We start from the raw sequence: 21,852 nt of genomic DNA, 5'->3' as shown, positions 1-21,852 counted from the left end.
ACAGTGAAGGTGTTGCAGAAGGAAAAGATACATTTCCAGTTAGGATTGACCATGGGAATCGGGGTAAATTTGACCCCAATCGTATCTGTAATTACTGTTTTAATAAAGGACACTGGAGAAACGATTGTCCTGAGTGGAAGAGAAAGTCCAGGCCTGGGGTTGTGTCAGCAAAAGCGTCTGGGGCTGTGGCATCGTTACGTGCAGTGGAAAGGGAAAGTGCCATTGCGGCTGTGCGGAAACACACTCAGTCCTCTTTATCTGAATCGGTAATTCAGGCTCCTGTCAGTGAACATGAGGAGATAGACCCTGGTTATAAAGCTTTTGTGTCTGATGGTTTTGTTTCACTGGTAATGTAATGTAAAGTAAGTATTCTCTCCGCTTCTCTTGACAAACCCCGTGATAGTCCTCAAGCTCTGTGATTGGATGTTTGAGTGTGTGCCGAGGGTTACGCCTGAAGGCACAGAGATCTTCTTTACTGTCCTTTCCTCTTAGAGGAAGTACAGAAACACGTAACTCTGGATTTGTTTTAATGTTTGAGGTGCAATAAACGACACAGCAGCTTTTTGGCATGTTCAAACTATTATTTTCTGCCTCGCTCATGAGAGTAACAGCTGGCGAAATTACAGCCTCGCCTACTGATTTCAAATGTGTGCTCTAAAATGATATTTATAAATGACTATTATCATTATTATAAGCAAGACAATAAATGGCAAAGAAATGTAGAAAATAAACGTATTTGAGATAAGGAACGTAACGTGGGAGAAAATACGTTTTTAGCTAAACGTAATTGAGAATGCAGTTTAGTTCTGTGGGAACGTAATTTTTAGGAGACAGGGTTGCCATAATACATTCTGACAAAAAATACAAATTATTATGAATACAAATAAAATAAAAGAAGCCTCCCGTGAGTTACTACAAGCTATAAAGTAGATTTTAAAAACGTTTTATAGAATAAAAGCTCACTGATGGACGTTGTAGAAATGTGTGTGTGCACCACGACAAAGGAGCCTCATTCACTTTACATTGGGGTTGTTTGCGTGATGCAGACACATAAATGTAGCAAAGTGCGTGACTCCACCACGCAATGCGGTGTTAAGGAGTCGTGGTGGAGTCACGCATTCTGGTGAGATCAGGTTGGTTTATGTTCATATCAATCAGATCTAGCTAGTTCTAGCTAATGCTAGGACTACCTGCTTCTTATCAAAAGACACCTAAATAATAAGCGTCAATATGCAACCGGGTGAGGCCACAAAGTATAGCGCAGCATTATGCATTTGTTTACATGTCCACCGGAACCCCGAGGCATTACCAACAGATCAACGCACAATCAACCCACACAGGACATCTCTTTCTCCACATTAAGTGTTAGACATTAGAATTTACTCTTCTTGTCTGTCACATACTCTTCTTGTCTGTCACATAAGTTGCGCAACTGATGCGGTATTGCCCTAAAGGGAAATTATTTTGACCGGACATTTTGACCGGAGAGATTTAGATTTGCCGATCTTCAGCATATTTTACCGGTCATAGTCCGGTAATTACCGGCTAACGGGAACTCTGGCACACGCTATTTGTTGTTTGTTTATATCACGTAGTCTGTTCTTCTTCTCTGTCTTCCGGTTGTTGCCTCTTTTGAATGACAAATACACACTACCGCTGCCTGCTGGTAAGGAGAGTTATTGCCACTCACGCGTGCTCGGCTGAAGTCTTTGCGGTGTGTTCCAGTGCGACATATGGCCAAGACGCAGGAGAACACGGTGACGCAACAGTCGGCGTCGGCGTCAGCGAGTTCTCTGGTGACTGCTTGGTGTGTCAGGGCCTTTAGGGTTTAACAGTATTGCCAGACACTTTAATATGAACCTGTTCTATTGCAGTTAATTACTGTTATCCTTGGGAAACATACTGAACCACGAGTTGCCAATGGTGTGTGAATCTGTTTGACTGTGTGTGAAGGTGTTAGAATGCTTCCTTGAGCAAGTCTCTGGGGTGTGAAAAGGTGAATGATGAGTTGTGAATGCAAAGAGCTTGAGGGGTTCCTAAAGACTGCATAGAGCAGGGGGGTCAAACTCAAATACACAGTGGGCCAACATTTAAAAAATGGGTACTAGTCGAGGGCCGGACTGGTTCAATGTTTATTGCAGAACTTATTGAAATGAACTTATTGCACATATTAAACCTGGAACTAACAAAGCTTAAATTATTGCCTATAAAAACAACATTAAACATTAAATAATCAGTTGCATTCATTTCTTATGGCTCTATCTGCAGCTTCTCCAGAGTCATTTCTTAAGAGTACATTTTTCCACAGGCCAACAACAGCTTCAACAAAACTATTCCCCTCAAAGAGAAAACCAAACATGCCCTGTTGTCCTGAGAGAGAAAGTGCAGAAGGAAACGTCCATTAAACTCAGGTTGCTGCTCTATGATGCTAGTTCAGATACTTGGCATCTCATCTTGGGTGCAAGGTCATCAATGTTTGGGCTCTGAGCGGAGGAGACCCTCAGGATGGAGTGAAGGTGTGCGTGCAATATACCGGCGGGCCAGATCTAATAGGAATTAGAAATTATCCTGCGGGCCGAAATGAAATCCACCAAGGGCCTGATTTGGCCCCCGGGCCTTGAGTTTGACATCTATGGGATAGAGAGTTATATATAAATAGTCTATTTACTACTTTATTTGTTCAACTGAATCACAGAGGGTCTATATTATTCCACTTGAAAAAAAATGATATCGATACACAGAAGAAAACTGAACAAATACATGTGAAAAATAAAATGCTGAAATGATCATTTTGCGTTCTGTTCTTTGTCTTTATATATTTTGAAATATTTCACCAATTAATTCATTATTTTATTTATTTATCTTTGTATTTTTACATTTATCTACATATTCATTATTCTATTTATTCATGTTTATATATTGTTAAATAGTGTATTTAGCTGTTTAGTGTACTTTTTTGAAACCTGTAAAATACTGTATTAACTGCTTTGTATTTGCGTTCTTTTTCCAAGCCAAGAACCAACCGTATGTAGCATTTTCCCTCAGCCAAGTTGACTTAGTTCTATGTTTTTGTAGTTTGCTTTTACTACTGATTTTTGTTGTACTTTGTTTGTTCTCGAAGTAAAGACTTTTTTGATCTTGTAATCTTGTCGTAAGTCGTGCATTTGAGTTCAAGCATGTGTCACGTTCCTAACACTCTAAAATCTAGCATTTTAAAACGCACCTACTTATTAACTCATAATACAAAAATACACATATATGTAAAATGTTCAATATAATGTATTACTTCAGGTCATATATATATTTTACATTACCCTCTGGTTTACTTCATGCTGCTTGGTGCTTGGAGTCATGTCACCCTCGGTGTATCGGTAAGAGTGAGGGCACTTGTTTGTATTAATGTCAATATAATACATAACTCATGTTTTGTATTGAAAAAACTCTGTATAGTTGCACATGGGCGTGAATAGTTGTTTTTTGCTATTTCGATATTTCCACCCACAAACAAGTATGTGATGTGGCACTTCACTCCATGCTGTCCATTGACATGCCTAAGCACCAAAGCATTTATACATCCAGGCAAAGCATGTGTCAAAGTCATGGCCAAGGTGGATTCAAGCTATTTCAGAGATGATACACGAAACACAACATACACCGTTTGCTATGATGCTATGTTTTTTCACCGTTTGTGTAATTCAAATGAAATCTGTTCCTGGCCCTGGAAAGGTTTTAATATAACATCCATCTCTTAATCTGGCTGATGGTGTACGGGAGAGCTGTGCAGAGTCTAACGTAACAATAGTCTCTCATTTTAAGGGTATGGATCAAGAGATGTTTAACAACACATATTTTAAAGGGATATTTTGAAGTGGTCAGCTTTTGCAGGGTACTGCCTGTCAAATGAATATATAATTGTAAATAATTTGAGAAAATGTGTAGTAAATGTTTGAAAAAAATTACAAAAAATAAATGTAAAAAGACCATTAAAAGATAACCTATAATATTTGAATAAAACCGAAAATAACCAGAAAGATTAATAAAACATTTCCCAAAAATATTATAATAATTTCTGATAATATGTGAAAAAAGTGTCTTAAATATACATTTTAAAAGTATTTTGAAAATATCCAAAAATATTTGAATAATTCTGAAAAATACCCTAAAAATATGTGAATAATTTCAGAAAATATGTTGAAAATGTCCGGAAATAAATCATGAAAAATAAATGTAAGAAGTCCATTAAAAGATATTCTAAAGTATTTGAATAAATCAGAATATAACCCGAAAGATTACTAAAAAATATTAGATTAATTTCTGAAAATATGTGAAAAAAGTCTACAAAAGTGTCATAAAGATACATTCAAAAAGTATTTAAAAACTATCCAAGAAGAGCTGGCCAGCTGAAGCAGCTAAACCAGCTAAACCAGCCATCCTGGCCAGCTAAAGTGTCCAAACCCCTTCTAAACCAGCCTAATACCTAGCATACCCTCCACACACAGTATAAAGGTTGACAACGCAAAACGAAGTCACTGAATAGGCGCATTCACACCGCAGTACTTTTCCCACAAAGGTTCATGAGAACTTAGTTCATGTGAACTCTTTAGTTCTCATGAACTAAGTACAGATCGCGTTCACACGGGAATAAGTCCCTGGGGGTGGATTAGGCAAATGAAGCCGCTGACGTCAATTCTTCTTCTTCTGCTTTGGGTTTACTGGCAGGCCGCAAACCACTTCACGGCGTATACTGCCGCCCAAAGTCCCCGGAGTTAGGGACTGGCTTCAGTAGAAGCTGCTGGGACTCCCAGCAGCTTCTACTGAAGCCTTCCGAGTAAATCGCCAGAACGCCGACACCTCCTCATCTCCACCGCTCCCATGTTTTATTTTGTGTTGCCATAAGTTAGTCTCTCTGGTTTACATGTTGGTTAAAGAGCCTGTTGCTGTTTATTTATAGCTTTGAATTCTTTAAAACCAATATTATCTTCTTAAACTTGTATGGTAGTCAGGAGCATCACTTTCTAATGTTTATTGATACATTTAGAGGGAGGGGATCTAAAGTAATGCTTTAAAATTCAGATTAGATTAATGTCTACCATTTTCTTAAATTCATGGTAGTTTCAGTAACCATGGTAATTGAGGACACAAGTTATCTAAATGACTAATGTCATCTTTATGGCTTTCAGAAAGGACAGGAGACCGACAGGTGACTATCAAAGGACTAGCAGCAGCAGCATGATGATGATGATGATGTTGTTAAATGTGTTGTTTTAGGAACATCCATTGCAAATACATGGAATTCAATAAACATTGAATAGCATATCATGCAGTTTGTCTGTGCCTCTTCCTCCGTGTTGTCCTGGTTTGCTCTGCTGCCTCCTAGTCGCCACCATGGTTTGCTGTGCTGCCTGGGGATGCTCCAATCGCTCAGAGAAAGGAGTACGAATGTACAGCTTCCCCACTGACACAGAGCGGAGGAAGCAGGAGCAATTTCACGACCAACAGCAACAAAATATGTGATTTATATACAAACACTGCATTTGCACTTTTTCACAAAACGAAAACCACAGCATTGGGAAAGCTTAATGTTTTGTTTAATACAAAAAACAGGGAAAGGCTTGAAAAACACAGAGTTGAGACTCAGGGTGCAGGGTGAGGGTCTCAGTGCAGGTATTCAGGCTCCATTGAATCCCCCTCTGGTTCTTGTGCTGAAAGAGGGATAAACAGACAGGAGAAAGGGTTATACACACCTATATAGCACACCTATTGGATGGGAAATTGCCTTGGGGAGATAAGGTGTAGTCTTTGTTCTCAACTGAAGTTATGGAACTTTATTATTTGTGAGTTTAACAAAGTATGACAAATGGCATCAGTAACATATGTGATATGAATTTCTATAAAGTTGTCTCACATTCTTGGTCATATTTCATATACAGTATGTAATGAGTATAACACGTCCAGTAAGTATAAAGTGTTTCCTAATACTGTGTATTCAACCACTATGGAATATGTATGTGGGCAGACAAAACTGAGTTGTTCTGTGTGTGAAGTAACCTCAAGTCACTCCGCAGGCACATTTTGATGCAGACCAGTTTGTCGAGACAAAAAAGGGCAAGACTAGGCTGAGAGCAGAGGCTATACAAAGAAACAAAGAATCTACAAAGACTATCTCCAGCAGTACAGTAACGCACTCAAAGCAGCCCGGTCTAATTACTACTCACAACTCATTCAGTCTGGCTCCAGCAACCCTAAGTGTCTGTTCTCCACCATCAGCCAACTTCTCAAACCCTGTGACAACGCCACCTCATCCTTCACCACCGAACAGTGCAACTCCTTCCTCTCGCTTTTCCAAACCAAAATCAGCCACATTTACAGCAATCTGACACCCTCATCAGCACCCCCCACCTCCCCTCCTGGCTCCCCCCCTTCACCTCACAGCCCCTGTCCCACTTCTCCCCTGTGACCCCCATGCAACTGTCTGACTTCATGACTGGAATTAACTCCACCTGCACACTTGACCCAACATCCTCATCCTCCTCGACCTCACCGCAGCATTCGACACCATCAACCACGCCATCCTGCTGTCCCTCCTCGAATCATCACTCAACATCACCGACACTGCACTCTCCTGGCTGAAATCCTACCTCACCGACAGACATCAGTTTATCAACATCTGCACCTCCTCCACTGCTCCTCTGTCCCAAGGTGTCCCCCAGGGTTCGGTGCTTGGCCCCCTCCTCTTCATCCTCTACATGCTTCCCCTTGGCAAAATAATTTGTCGCCACAACCTTCAATTTCACTGCTACGCCGATGACATCCAACTTTATATCTCAACAAAAACCATCACCCCCACAACACACTCCACTCTCACCAACTGTCTCTCAGAAATAAAAGCATGGATGCAAACAAACTATCTCCAACTGAACAGTGCCAAATCAGACATCATCATCATCGGCCCCCCATCCCGTATCAAAGACATCCAGAATTTCAACTTCACCAATAGGCGCATTCACACTGCGGTACTTTTCCCACAAAGGTTCATGTGAACTTAGTTCATGTGAACTCTTCAGTTCTCATGAACTAAGTACAGATCGCGTTCACACTGGAAAAAGTCCCTGGGGGAGGATTAGGCAAATGAAGCCGCTGACGTCACTTGTTCTTCTTCTGCTTTGGGCTTACTGGCAGGCCGCAAACCACTTCACGGCGTTTACTGCCGCCCAAAGTCCCCGGCCGGAAGTCCCCGGAGTTGGGGAAGGCTTCAGTAGAAGCTGCTGGGACTCCCAGCAGCTTCTACTGAAGCCTTCCGAGTAAATCGCCAGAACGCCGACACCTCCTCATCTCCACCACTCCCATGTTTTATTTTGTGTTGCCATAAGTTAGTCTCTCTGCGTTTCTGCGCTGGGCTAATGCTAATAATGCTAATGCGAGGATAATGAAATGGCGGCTTCACAAAACTTTTTGGGAGTTTTGCGGGGCGTGGTTTGCAATCCTTCCAGCCAATCAGAAATGTAGCTCTTTTCTCACAAAAGAGCCGCTCGAAAGTCCCTGCTCTCTAGCAGCTCTCTGCTCTCTAGCAGCTCTCTGCTCTCTAGCAGGGACTTTCGAGGGGGTAAAAAGGTTCACATGAACTAATTTTAGTACCGGCTCTTTTTGGTGTGAACGCGATAAAAGAGTTCACATGAACCTTTGTGGGAAAAGTACCGCAGTGTGAATGCGCCTATTGACAGCCACACTCTATCTCCCCCCCCTCACATCCGCAACCTCGGAGTCATCTTCGACAGTCAGCTCAAATTCAACCACCACATAAATCACATCAACAGGACCGCCTTTTTCCACCTCAAAAACATTGCCCGTCTCCGCCCATCACTCTCCTCCTCTGCTGCTGAAACCCTGATTCATGCATTCATCACTTCACGACTCGACTACTGCAATAGCATCCTCTACGCGGCATACCATCCAACCTCCTCAATAAACTCCAACATATCCAGAACTCTGCTGCCCGCCTCCTCACCCACACCTGCTCCCGAGACCACATCACTCCCGTCCTCCAGAACCTCCACTGGCTCCCCGTCCGTCAAAGAATCAACTTCAAAGTCCTCCTCATTACTCACAAAGCCCTCAACAATCAGGCCCCCCCCCTACCTCACAGACCTGCTGCACCACCACGCCCCTTCCCGCTGCCTCCGCTCATCAGAAGCCAAGCTCCTATCCATCCCCACCCGCACCAATCACCGGACCTGGGGGGACAGAGCCTTCTCCGTCGCTGCCCCCTCCCTCTGGAGACTGCACTGACCTCCCATCAGAGACTGCACTGACCTCACCACCTTCAAAAAACTCACAAAAACTCACCTCTTCAATCTGGCTTTTAATGTGTAATTGTTTTTGTATTATTTGACTTTAACTTTAACTATATATTTATTTGTTGTTCCTTCCTTTTCTTTTCCCTTCACTATATCTGTAAAGCGTCTTTGAGCACCTGTAAAAGCGCTAACAAATTAAATATATTATTATTATACCCACCATCTTTGTGCATCGCCCTGTGGTCAAAAAGAGAAGGGCCCCTGCACCACGATTCACCACGGGACCTGTATCTACGAAGCCCATAGCTCATGATGAACTCTTAGTAACAAAAGTAATATTTCTTATTTTTAAGTGGTATATATTATTCAGAATTCTTATCTGAATTCTCTGAGTTTTTATCAACTTTGGTTCTTAAAACAGATAAAGTAATTATCGTAGGTGACTTTAATATTCATGTTGACGATGATAAAAATAGCCTTACTGTTGCATTTAACTCTATATTAGATTCTGTTGGTTTTTGTCAGAGTGTAAATAAACCAACCCACTGCTATAATCACACTCTCGACCTTGTTCTGACTTATGGTATTGAAATTGAGCAACTATTAGTCGAACCGCATAATCCTGCTTTATCCGACCATTTCTTAGTAACTTTTGAAGTACTGTTACGAGACTACAAAGCATTAGTCAAAAGCTCCTGCAGCAGAAACCTATCTGTTAGTGCTATAGCCAAATTTAAGGAAGAGATTCCACCAATACTTAACTCGATAGCATGTCTGCATGTAAGGGAGGAAACTTATACAAAATGTACACCACCCCAAATTGATCATGTTGTTGATAGTGCTACAGATGCGCTGCGAATAAAATTAGACTCTGTTGCTCCTTTGAAAAAGAAGAAAATAAAACAACATAGACTAGCTCCATGGCATAATGCCGAAACCCGCAAAATAAAGCAAAAGTCGAGACAACTTGAAAGGATATGGCGTTCTACTAAACTTGAAGAATCTCGTTTAATTTGGCATATTACTCTCAATGAATATAAGAAAGCATTGCGTAAAGCGAGAGCAGCTTACTACTCTTCATTAATAGATGAGAATAAGAATAATGCAAGATTTCTTTTCAGCACTGTAGCCAGGCTGACAGAAAGCCACAGCTCGATTGAGCCTTCTATTCCCATAGCACTCAGTAGTAATGATTTTATGTGCTTTTTTAACGATAAAATTGTTACTCTTAGAAACAAAATTAATGACCTCTTGCCTTTGACCAGTATAGTGTTATCAACAGCTCCCGTAAACGTAAGTTCTAATATTACACTAGATAGTAAACTAGAATGCTTTTCAGCCATAAACCTTGAACAATTAAATTCAATGATTCTCTCTTCTAAACCATCAACGTGCATGTTAGACCCAATTCCAACTAAGCTGTTGAAGGAAGTTTTTCCATTAATTAGCACTTATTTATTAAATATTATGAATATGTCTTTATTATCAGGCTATGTTCCACAATCATTCAAAGTAGCAGTGATAAAACCGCTTCTTAAAAAGCACAACCTCGATCCAGAGGTTTTAGCCAACTATAGACCTATTTCTAATCTTCCGTTCCTCTCAAAAATTCTTGAGAAAGCGGTCGCAAAACAGTTGTGTGATTACTTAAAAAACAATGATTTATTTGAACCTTTTCAGTCTGGCTTTAGAACACATCATAGCACAGAGACAGCTCTGGTTAAAGTCACAAATGACATTCTAATAGCCTCTGACAAGGGACGTGTCTCTATTCTTGTTTTGCTCGATCTCAGTGCTGCATTTGATACTATCGACCATGATATATTATTGCAAAGACTAGAGCACTTAGTTGGCATACAGGGAACTGCTTTAGACTGGTTTAGGTCCTATCTATCTGAACGCTCTCAGTTTGTACGTGTCAATGATGAATCTTCCATGCAAACCAAAGTTAGCCATGGAGTGCCACAGGGCTCAGTGCTCGGACCTATTTTGTTCACATTATATATGCTTCCGTTAGGCAATATTATAAGGAATCATTCTGTAAACTTTCATTGTTATGCGGATGATACTCAACTATATTTATCAATCAAGCCTGATGAAATTAATCATCTAAATAAAATTCAAGACTGCCTTAAGGACTTAAAAACGTGGATGACCTTAAACTTTTTGATGTTAAACACGACCAAAACTGAAGTTATTGTACTTGGCCCGAAGAATCTACGAAACAAATTATCTAAGGATATACTAACTATGGATGGCATTAATTTGGCCTCCAGTGAGACTGTAAGGAATCTTGGTGTTATATTTGATCAGGATTTATCCTTTAACGCCCACATAAAATCAATTTCAAGGACCGCCTACTTCCATCTACGTAACATTGCAAAAATCAGGCATATCTTGCCTCAAAACGATGCAGAGAAACTAGTCCATGCATTTGTTACTTCAAGGCTGGATTATTGTAACTCTTTATTATCAGGGTGTACCAAGAAGTCAGTCAAGTCGCTTCAGCTGATTCAAAATGCTGCAGCTCGTGTACTAACCAGAGTTAGGAAAAGGGACCACATTACTCCTGTTCTGGCTGCCTTACACTGGCTCCCTATAGAACACAGGATAGAATTTAAAATTCTTCTTCTCGCCTACAAAGCCCTTAATGGGCAGGCGCCATCTTACCTTAAAGAAGTCATTATACCCTACTGTCCTACTAGGGCATTGCGTTCCAAGAATGCAGGGTTGTTGGTTGTTCCTAGAGTCTCTAAAAGTACAATGGGAGCCAGAGCCTTTTCTTATCAAGCTCCACATTTGTGGAATCAGCTTCCAGTTTGTGTTCGGGCGGCAGACACCCTATCCGTTTTTAAGAGTGCGCTTAAGACCTTCCTTTTTGATAAAGCTTATAGTTAGGGCTGATTAGATCCAGCCCCTAGTTTTGCTGATATAGGCTTAGTTTGTCGGGGGACATCTTACTTCTTCCTTCTCTCTGTCTATACCTGTGTATTCTCATGTTCCGATTAACCCAGCTTCCCCAAATGTCTTTCTTTTTGGTGTCTATATACGCCGGGATCCGGAGTCATGGATGATCCTGCGCTCCTCTGTCCTGGATCGCGAGCCCTGGATCTTGAGTCGTGGCTGTGGTCCTGGATCATAGGTCCTGGATGGATATCCTCGTGGATTCATCTTCCTATTATACACACATGCATTTCAAAACATTTGGACTACCTATGTTGCAAATGTATTATCTTTTCAATTTACACACGGCATCTATTGCACGTCTGTCCGTCCTGGGAGAGGGATCCCTCCTCTGTTGCTCTCCCTGAGGTTTCTCCCATTTTTCCCTTTAAACTGTGGGTTTTCTCCGGAAGTTTTTCCTTGTACGATGTGAGGGTCTAAGGACAGAGGGTGTCGTATTGTCATACTTTGTATGACATATTTTGTACAAACTGTAAAGTCCACTGAGACAAATGTAACATTTGTGATATTGGGCTATATAAATAAACATTGATTGATTGATTGATTGATTGATTGATTGATATAATATTTTAAATGTTCGAACATTTACAGTGACATGTCTTCTACTTACATGAGTCTCAAAGATTGAGGGAAGAAGGGAAGGGATCACTGCCCTCCACCTGCCAGAGGAGCGCAAACAACTAAAACAAGCAAGGTGTCCCGTCATGCACCTGGAAGTTTGGGTTGGCAAAATAGAGTAAGAGAGGGACATGAAAAACCTTGGTGGCTGTCTACTCATGTTGTTACAGTTGTCTTGGTTACAGCTCTCAAGTTTTTTTTTGTGCCATTTCCACATCTTTAGAAAATATGAAAAAATTGAAGTGAAATCAACCTCATCTCTGGAGAACAAACTTTGAGTTCTCTGTCTTGTGAGTTTTGCAGTCTTGCAGTTTTGCTCCTCCACCTGTAACATCACTGCCCCTCCACCTGCCATACAGTAGGTTACTAACAAGATTACTTATATAATACAGTGATATAATACATGTTTAGTATGCTTACTTATATAAAACAGTAGTATTAAACGTACCTTGTGTTTTCACTCTCACTTAAGTCCCTCTCCCTTTGCCATCAATCCCAAATCAGCTGAGCTGCAACATTATACACACAGGTAATAACAAACATAATCCAACCCAGTCTCACGGCAACACGATTTTTAATCTATTGATTCGTGTTCACCAACACGATTTTTAATCTATTGATTCGTGTTCACCAACACGATTTGCCCCTTTTTTTCGTGTTGCACAGCACGATTTTAAAAGCAATGTATTTCTACTGCCTGCAGCACGTCTTTTTATCCGGTCGGGTCGAGGAAGACCGGAAGCTGTGTGGTTCATAAAAACATGTTCTTACTCAATATCAAGACACAGTTATTGCTTTTATTTGAAATCGTATAATTTCTGACTTTTGTTGCCGTCTGTGAGGAAAATAAATGGCTCAGAGCCTCAGGATACCGAAATCTGTATTTTTAAATATTTTTTTCCTTCTAATTCGATATTCTTTTCAAAATAACATTATTATTATTTTGAAATTCAGTTCCCGACGGACGCCAAAAAAGCCCGAGATTATGGAATTAAACCAATAAATAAAAGCAAGGATAATTATGTGTTATTGGTGAGTAAATAACAGTGTGTTATTTTGAAAAGAATAACAAATTAGAAGGAAAAAAAGATTTAAAAAATACAGATTTCAGGCTCTGAGCCCCATTTATTTTCCTCACAGACGGCAACAAAAGTCCGAAATTATACGATTTCAAATAAAAGCAATAACTGTGGCTTGATATTGAGTAAGAACATGTTTTTATGAACCACACAGCTTCCGGTCTTCCTCGACCCGACCGGAGAAAAAGACGTGCTGCAGGCAGTAGAAATACATTGCTTTTAAAATCGTGCTGTGCAACACGAAAAAAAGGAGCAAATCGTGTTGATGAACACGAATCAATAGATTAAAAATCGTGTTGGTGAACACGAAATGCCGTGAGACTGGGTTGCATAATCACAAGGACACACTATGGCTCTGCTAAAAACACTCACTCTTACACGCACCAAAGTTATAGGCTATTGATCTAATATTTAACTCCCTCCACCCCCGCATACAATCCCGTTTAGAAGCCCCTCTTCTCTAATTCAACAACGTTGGACGAAATGACATTAAGAGAACGGAATTTACAATTAAAAGGCTGTTCAACGTGTGTTGCTAACTTGATTCGGTATCCTAGCTTGATCTGTTATCTGTAAACGTTTCCTAAATCTACTAATTTAGGGATAATCCACCGACATCCTTTAATACACATGTTAAATTGAATCAGATGTACTGATACTATCCGCAATATAAATCTTTAAACTTCTTCTTACCTTTAAAAGTCCGTCACGAACGGTCTATTATGCTGCAACACTACAGCTCTGCTAGCCTTGGCGCTAACTTCCGGGGAACGATTGAAAGGCTCCACGATCCGCCATTGCTGTAAAAAAGTGGTCCATTGGAGTGAACGGAGATGTCGTAACTCTTCTATTATGGCTCTGGGTCTGCCGTGCTACTCAGACGCCTCACACTTCTGCTCTCGCTGCGATATTTACGTCAACGGTGGTTGACTTGTACATTTCGTTTGTTAGAGTGTTCCTGTTAGCTTAGCATTGTGTTGACTGGGGTCACATGATATAGAGTGTTTTCTACTAGTATAGCGTTGTGTTGATTGTTTGCTCCATGTACAGCTGTGTTTCTTAAACAACCTTATTTTGTTATTTGTGTTCCCTTCTTATAGAGAGGGTTGATTTATTACTTTCTGTTCAGCCTATTCATGTTATTGTAGGCTCTTTTGTTGAGCTTCATTTTACTTTGTACTATTTTGCCTTTTGTTTGTGCCAGGCTGCCTGCCTCATTATTTTCTACCTATATATTAGATATAAATAAACACTTGTAATATACCTAATTCCATACTGGGTGTGTTATTTCCTTCTAGAGAGGACGTAACAAGAGCATTCCATGGAATATAAAAAAGTGTTTCTGAAGTAAATTACCTACCCCACCTTTAAATGTATATCCTAAGTGTAGGAGCCAACATGCTGAGTCAGCCTGTGTTTATTATCTCCATTATTTGGTAACACCACGCCTTTGTCATCTTTGGTTGACCGTAGGTGTTTATTGTTTTGATGTACTTTATTAAATATCCTTAAAACGTTAACATCATTACATTTTGTATTATTTATACTGAGCGGCCTTATTCAATGGAGATATAGCCGCCACACTATCTCTATAGTTTATTTTGTACGTTAGTCGATGTAAGTGTTTTCTCAGGCTTGTTCTGACTGTATTTAATTTGTTTTGTTAAACTAACAGCTATAACAAATATAATGTTGATATCTGGTGCCATCTTGTGTCAGCCGCTGTTCACTGTGTGTAACGTGTGACATGTGATGTGTGTGTCCTCTCACAGGGAGAAGATGATCTTCCTCATCCTGCTGCTCCTCTTCCTCACCTCCTGTGTCTCTGGTTAGTTTGTCTCTTTAAAGATGTTCTCTCTAAAGCAGCACAGGAACATAGCTGCAGTTTAAAGAGTCCCTCTGCGTCAGAACCAGAACATCCCCCTGGAGTGGACCTTCAGCACCAGAACAGACACTTCCCTCAGATTCATTTCTACCCACTGTTTCCTTCATACTAAGGACCGACCCTCAGTTCTGTTTGAACTACTTGAAGGCGATGAACTCCCAGAGTCTCAGGATCCTCAGTTTGCAGGACGAGTCCAGTGGGACAAAGACGTCCTCACAGAAGGACGCCTCACACTTCATGTCTCCAGACTCAGGACCAATGACTCTGGGTTTTATGTGTGTGAGATACTTGTCATACCTGATGGGAGTAACTCTAGGAGATGCTGGCTCAACGTCACTGGTGAGTAAACCCCATTCATCTTTAATAATGTTAAACTCCCAGGGTGTACGAGAACCTGAGAAATGTTGTAGATCTTTAGTTTTCTTTTTCAGGGAAATGTTTTTGAAACAGAGTTGTTTGGTGTTTTTTACAGCAGCGACACATTGGAACAAACCTGAGACTCCCAACACAGGAAGACACAAACCTGAGACTCCCAACACAGGAAGAAACAAACCTGAGACTCCCAACACAGGAAGACACAAACCTGAGACTCCCAACACAGGAAGACACAAACCTGAGACTCCCAACACAGGAAGAAACAAACCTGAGACTCCCAACACAGGAAGACACAAACCTGAGACTCCCAACACAGGAAGACACAAACCTGAGACTCCCAACACAGGAAGAAACAAACCTGAGACTCCCAACACAGGAAGAAACAAACCTGAGATCCAAAAAAAAGGTAAAACAACCAAACCTGAGACTCCCAACACAGGAAGAAACAAACCTGAGACTCCCAACACAGGAAGAAACAAACCTGAGACTCCCAACACAGGAAGACAGGGAAGGATTGGCCTCTACTTTGAGATTGCACTGGTTTCTGTTCTACTTACTCTGATTGGCTGTGTGCATTTCTACCTCAGACGACAAGCAGCCAGTGAAGAAGGTTCAGACTCAGGGGCAGGTAACAGTTCAGCAGGTGGATCAATGGAAACAGTTTGACACTATCTGTTACTTTAATGCTCATCTATAGACATTTTCACACTCCTGCACAATACTGACTCTTTAGATCTGCAGCGCTCTGACACTTTACTTCAGGTATACTGTACATCTTATCTTTCTTTCATTAAAGGTGCGCTAGAATTTGAAAATATACAAATCTGCCCTTATTTTATCTGGGACATTTTAAAAGATTTGCTTCAGTGCAATCTGACCTATGAACTGATTCATTTGTCTCACATTAAAAGGTTTTCCAAAATATTCCAGTGAGAAGTTTAAGTTCAATTTGAGAAATCCTGTCATGTTTTTTTCTGAAAAAAATAAATAAACGTACATATGTTTTTGCTGCTGCTCTCATTGATTCTTCCACATCTGCATGGTCTGCTGAATGAGTACAAATACATAATAAACTCCCACAACATACAGAGACTAAACTGACCCCCCTCCTTCAAAACACTGCTCTTTAAGAATAGCTTTTAACATGTGATTGATGCCGTGACGTTGCGATACACGTGGTTTTATTGCTCGATTTTAAATACTTGTTATCTTATCTTATTAATTTGTTTACCTCTGTAAAGCGTATTTAAACACTTGATGAAGCGCTTGATAAATACAATGTATTATTATCATTATTTGTATTAAGTGAAAAAAAAAAGGCGTTTATTCTTGTAACCCTCTTCTGAACCAACCCTCTTCACCACCAGTCACAATGAAAGTGAAACTAAAACCCACGGACCAATGAGGAGGCAGTACAGTGAGGTTTTTTTTCTTTCTGTAATGCATTATGAGAGGTGGATGTGAAAGTTGTGCCCACCAGTTTCTAAGAGAAATTGATCAATTTAAAATAATCTAGAGTTTTGGTTCTTTGTTTTGTTTCTTTTGTTTATTGTTTTCTGCAGTCTCTTGTCCACACTCCAGTCCAGTTGGTGGCGGTAATGCGCCTAAAAGTTGGTTTGCCAACCGCCAATAAACACTAAAGAAGAAGATGAAGTTGTGCCCACCATTTAACTTTTTGAAACGGAAGAAGTGAACGATGATATGTTCTGTGTAAACGTGAGATCCAGAGCACACTAAGCTGAGGTCTCTCTGCAGGTTTGCAGGTAAGAACAAGTCTTTCTACTTTATTAAGAAAATGTCTCTAACTGCTGCTTTCTGGTCACTCGCGTTGAAACAACTTCCTGTTACACTCCTGTCGAAAACAACAACATTAACAACAACAAACAGCCCACAGACCAGAAATACATCTTAATTCTTAGAGTTAATAAACATGTATTTTAGATCTGTGGTGTTTTTACCGAGTTTATGAGTCAATATCTTTACATATTGACTCATAAACTCGGTTAAAACACAAACAGCTCCTCTGTTTACTCTCGTCTGATGAAACAGTGTTCACATCGGCATGTCTGAGACCATTCACATGCTCTCCTGGGAAGATTTTATTTATTTGAGTTAAATGCATCAATCTGGTGCACTTTGAGTGCAAAAGAAACAGACTAGATATGGAAACACCCATATGAAACAGAACTGTATACATTTCAATAATCATTCAATCGTAAGAACATGGTCAAAACAACAAGTTGAGTAAAGTTAGCGATATTGGGAGATTCGGATTTCACGGATCAATAACTCATGAACAAAACGTTATTCAGACACAAATGACGTCTCCTAAGTACCGTGGTAAGGTTGACAACGAACTACAGTCACATGTTGATCAAAAAAAGCCAATACGCGCCGTCCTCCGAGCTGGACACATTACATTGGTCTTTATCTGCAGCTGGAGAAGAAACAAGTGCTCAGGCCAGGGACAGGGACCGTCTGCAAAGTGCAACTCCGAAAAAAGAAAATACAATAATATTCAAAACGTCACTATTATACAGTATATTTCTACCAAACTCACGACACACATCAATAGTCTCCTGGTGGTCGGACTACAGCAGAGAGTTATTCCAAACCATAGTCCGACCACCCGGAGACTATTGATGTGTGTCGTGAGTTTGGTAGTAATATACTTTATAATAGTAATGTTATTGAATATTATTGAATATGATTGTATTCTCTTTTTTCGGAGTTGCACTTTGCAGAAGGTCCATGAGTACTAATTTATTCTCCAGCTGCAGATAGAGACCAATGTAATGTGTCCAGTTTGGAGGACGGCACGTATTGGCTTTTTTTGATCAAAATGTGATTGTAGTTCGTTGTCAACCTTACCACGGTACTTAGGAGACGTACTATGTGTCTGCACAACGTTTTGTTCATGAGTTATTGATCCGTGAAATCTGAATCTGCCAATATCGTTCCAACTTTACTGAACTAAAACAACATACCATATCCAATATTAAAAACCATTGGAACTTGTTTGTTTTATTATTTTGTGTTAATCTATAGTTGTGAGTGTGTCTGGGATCCTATAATCATATATATCAAATAATGTATTATATTACATTATTGCCTCTGCATTGGGTTATTATGGGAACGTGTAATAACTTCATAATTAACTACGTCTGAAACCAGAAGTCTAGGGCAAATATTTGGAAGTCTCTTCAGTGAGAATGTCACAACATGAGATGCATTGTGGGACATGTAGTTTATGGGCAACCTGCTTCTGTAAATTGGCATGTAACCGTATAATAAACATATTATATTCTTTGCAAGCTCTTGTGGGCCACATACAATGAAGTCGAGGGCCGGATTTGGCCCCCGGGCCTTGAGTTTGACACCCCTGAGAGAGTCCTCTATACTCACTGAGCTGTAGTTATCATCCTCTCATATTTGCGCAGCGTTGCGTTCACAATACAAATAAAAAAATCCTCAGGCCACTTAACAGGACTGGCCTATCACAGCTAATATTAGTCCACCTTATACTGCGCTACACTGTAAACAAAAGTCATGTGCACGGAAATACTGTTCACCAGTTGGTTACACATTAAGCGAGTAAAAACGCAGATCCTGCTAATTTTCTTAGCTACAACTTGCTAACTTCTCCTCCAGTAACCAAAACAGGAAATGTCTGGTAAATACTACGCTTCTAATGTTTTCGGTTTTTAACTCCACATTAGACTACTTAAGTGGGGCGACTGTGGCTGCGAGGGAGTGTGGTCATCTTATAACCAAAAGGTTGTGGGTTCGATCCCAGCCCATGCAGCCAACATGTCGATGTATCCTTGCAAGATACTAAACCGTGAGTTGCTCCCGATGGCATTGCCAACGGTGTGTGAAAGTTAGTTCAGAGGTACACTGCTCTGAATGGGTGTGAATGGGTGAATGACATGTAGCATGTAAAGCGCTTTGTGGGGTCTTAAAGACTGGATAAAGCGCTATATAAGTACAGTCTGTAGAAGTAGATAACGTTCATATTTTTCCTTTTGATTATTATAGTGTTGGCAAGTTACAGCATTAGTTGTCAAATGTTTAATAAGCACATACTTACATGATACTAATCTCTCAGTCACGATCGGTTGTTTCCGTGAACAACTGAATGTTGTGTCATGGTCATAGGTCATGTTGCTCCAAGGCATTGTGGGACAGCATTTTCTCCTTTCCTTTCCTAAAGGAAGGTCCAGTGTTTCCTAGCTAAAGGAGGTTATAAAGGAAGTTTCAAAGCTCCTTTCCTATCATCTAGAAAAAAGGCCAACTTATCATGGCTGCCACTGAGGAACTTCCGGGTCATTTCACTCCGAGGGAACCTTCCTAAATTAAACTGACAATTAGACCGCAACCTATATTTTGTAATGTGTGACCTCTAACCTTTGATATGTGTTTCCTTTCACAGCGAGAATATGATCTTCATCCTTCTGCTGCTCCTCTTCCTCACCTGCTGTGTCTCTGGTCAGTCTCAGTTTGTCTCTTTAAAGCTCTTAAAAAATATTAACATGATATATTTCAAGCATTACCTTTTTTATAAAGTAGCTTGTTTATGCTCTTTTGTACGGAAGAGTATTAGGGCCAAGCTCAATGGGGTACAACTTTTTTAATTTGCATTTTGAGAATGTTGAAATGTTGTGAATCAACTGGAACTGTCGGTATATGCTGTAACACAAGCATGTGAGTCCCTCTGTGTCTCCTCCACAGGAACATAGCTGCAGTTTAAAGAGTTCCTCTGTGTCTCCTCCACAGGAACATAGCTGCAGTTTAAAGAGTCCATATGTGTCTCCTCCACAGGAACATAGCTGCAGTTCAAAGAGTCCCTCTGTGTCTCCTCCACAGGAACATAGCTGCAGTTTAAAGAGTCCCTCTGTGTCTCCTCCACAGGAACATAGCTGCAGTTTAAAGAGTCCCTCTGTGTCTCCTCCACAGGAACATAGCTGCAGTTTAAAGTGTCCCTCTGTATCTCCTCCACAGGAACATAGCTGCAGTTTAAAGAGTCCCTCTGTGTCTCCTCCACAGGAACATAGCTGCAGTTTAAAGAGTCCCTCTGTGTCTCCTCCACAGAAACATAGCTGCAGTTTAAAGAGTCCCTCTGTGTCTCCTCCACAGGAACATTTGTAGTGAATGTGACTCAGGCTTCCTATCAGGCAGAGGAGAACCAGAACATCACCCTGGAGTGGACCTTCAGCACCAGAACTTCACTCAAATCAGTTTATATCGTCTGTGAGATGTTTACTGAGACCAGAATTTCAGTCCTGTTTCATCTCCATCAAGGTGTTGAATCCCCAGAGTCTCAGGATCCTCAGTTTGCAGGACGAGTCCAGTGGGACAAAGACGTCCTCACAGAAGGACGCCTCACACTTCATGTCTCCAGACTCAGGACCAGTGACTCTGGGTTTTATGTGTGTGACATACTCATCAAATCTGAGGGGAGGAACTCCAGGAGATGCTGGCTCAACGTCACTGGTGAGTAAATTACCCTTAACCCCTAAGGGTGCCGCTTTGGATTACCAAAGGTAAAAAGTATCCTGAGGGAAACATCAAAGTCAAAAAAGTAAAGTCAACTTTATTGTCAATAATAAAGAGATCTAAATACCGTTTCCCCCAATCCCAAATACAAAAACACAAATATATATAGAAATGTGCATTAAAATATATATACATCTATATAATCAACAGACACATTTAGACATAGGCACACATTAAGATAAAAGCACAACAATCAATATATACAAAATAACAGTCACTTCAATATCTTTGAACGTTTGTCCTGAATTTCATGGCAATCCATCAAGTAGTTGTGGAGGAAATTTAGCTAAAAATCCCAAACCTTACTGGAGACGCTAGCGGAAGAAATCAGCAGGATTCACCCTCTGGAGAACATGCATGTTTGTACAAATGTCTCCCTGTTAATGTTCTGTGCTTATTTTCTGTTATTTCCCACAGCTGCTGCTGAGCCCAGACCTCTGACACAAACTGTGAAACCCCATCAGAAGATCCAGGGAATTATCGCGCTCTACATCGGACTGGGAATATCAGCAGTGGCTTTACTGGCTCTCTTTGTGTCTCTCACGTTGTCTTTCTTACGGCCCGTCTACACTACAGGCATCGAAAAAGCTTGAAACTGGGCGTGTCTGAAGCTTGGCGATTTTTTGCGAGCAACGCGACCAACAACCAATCACATGAATCTCCCGCCCCCGACATACAAAGCAATAGCAATGTTAAAACGAAGTAAACTGGATATAAAATCCCCAAACAGGCGAAAACCTACCAGTTTCACCCACTGTCTCTGCCTCCTCCCTCCATGCCTGGCTCCTCCGGTTTGTATCCCGGTAAATAGTTCTGGTCGGAAAGAACCGGGTGATTTGCTACCGTCATTTCTCGTTTGGAATATGAGGCAATGAACTGCGGTCTGGCTCTCCCAGCTTGCACGCGGTTTGATTGGCTAGCGCTTGTACTGGCTGGAATTGCAAAAACGGGATTTGATTGGCTGACGCCAGCTTCGAGCAAGCATCGAGCCTCAAAAGTTGAACATTGTTCAACTTTTGACGCCGATAGACGCTCGCGATGCTTGCAACGCCTTGCCATGCTACCCACAATGCAGTTCGGC

At 40.8% G+C, this 21,852-nt stretch overlaps 2 protein-coding genes across 3 annotated transcripts; both read left to right on the top strand.

Moving 5' to 3' along the window:
* Positions 1–1,733: 1,733 nt before the first annotated feature.
* On the top strand, positions 1,734–15,820 carry LOC117540692 (P-selectin glycoprotein ligand 1-like). The gene is made up of 5 exons (XM_034207476.1): positions 1,734–1,807; positions 14,728–14,783; positions 14,896–15,179; positions 15,313–15,621; positions 15,803–15,820. The coding sequence occupies exons 1-5, from the start codon at positions 1,734–1,736 to the stop codon at positions 15,818–15,820; spliced, it is 741 nt and encodes a 246-aa protein (XP_034063367.1).
* Positions 15,821–16,677: 857 nt separating this feature from the next.
* LOC117540913 (butyrophilin-like protein 3) lies at positions 16,678–21,441 on the top strand. 2 transcript variants are annotated; one of them, XM_034207868.1, is made up of 4 exons: positions 16,678–16,978; positions 19,648–19,703; positions 20,517–20,708; positions 21,189–21,441. In XM_034207868.1, the coding sequence occupies exons 2-4, from the start codon at positions 19,655–19,657 to the stop codon at positions 21,362–21,364; spliced, it is 417 nt and encodes a 138-aa protein (XP_034063759.1). In that variant the 5' UTR covers positions 16,678–16,978; positions 19,648–19,654; the 3' UTR covers positions 21,365–21,441. The 2 variants fall into 2 exon arrangements, with proteins under 2 accessions (XP_034063759.1, XP_034063750.1); XM_034207859.1 differs by having other exon boundaries at positions 16,681–16,978; positions 20,352–20,708; positions 21,189–21,440.
* The last annotated feature ends 411 nt before the right edge of the window (positions 21,442–21,852 follow it).

This window comes from Gymnodraco acuticeps, unplaced genomic scaffold (genome assembly GCF_902827175.1).
Source record: "Gymnodraco acuticeps unplaced genomic scaffold, fGymAcu1.1, whole genome shotgun sequence".
NCBI classification, from domain to species: Eukaryota; Metazoa; Chordata; class Actinopteri; order Perciformes; family Bathydraconidae; genus Gymnodraco; species Gymnodraco acuticeps.
Note: the sequence above shows the minus strand (reverse complement) of the source record. Positions and strands in the feature narration are given on the sequence as shown.

What these genes read in the sequence shown, in the direction of transcription:
- LOC117540692 (XM_034207476.1), top strand. Translation starts at nt 1,734, where the DNA reads ATGGCCAAGACGCAGGAGAACACGGTGACGCAACAGTCGGCGTCGGCG. An exon ending in AGTTCTCTGGTGACTGCTTG is followed by an intron (nt 1,808 to 14,727) that starts GTGTGTCAGGGC and finishes GTCCTCTCACAG; the next exon opens with GGAGAAGATGATCTTCCTCA. An exon ending in CCTCACCTCCTGTGTCTCTG is followed by an intron (nt 14,784 to 14,895) that starts GTTAGTTTGTCT and finishes GTGGACCTTCAG; the next exon opens with CACCAGAACAGACACTTCCC.
- LOC117540913 (XM_034207859.1), top strand. Translation starts at nt 19,655, where the DNA reads ATGATCTTCATCCTTCTGCTGCTCCTCTTCCTCACCTGCTGTGTCTCT. An exon ending in CCTCACCTGCTGTGTCTCTG is followed by an intron (nt 19,704 to 20,351) that starts GTCAGTCTCAGT and finishes TCTCCTCCACAG; the next exon opens with GAACATTTGTAGTGAATGTG. An exon ending in ATGCTGGCTCAACGTCACTG is followed by an intron (nt 20,709 to 21,188) that starts GTGAGTAAATTA and finishes TATTTCCCACAG; the next exon opens with CTGCTGCTGAGCCCAGACCT.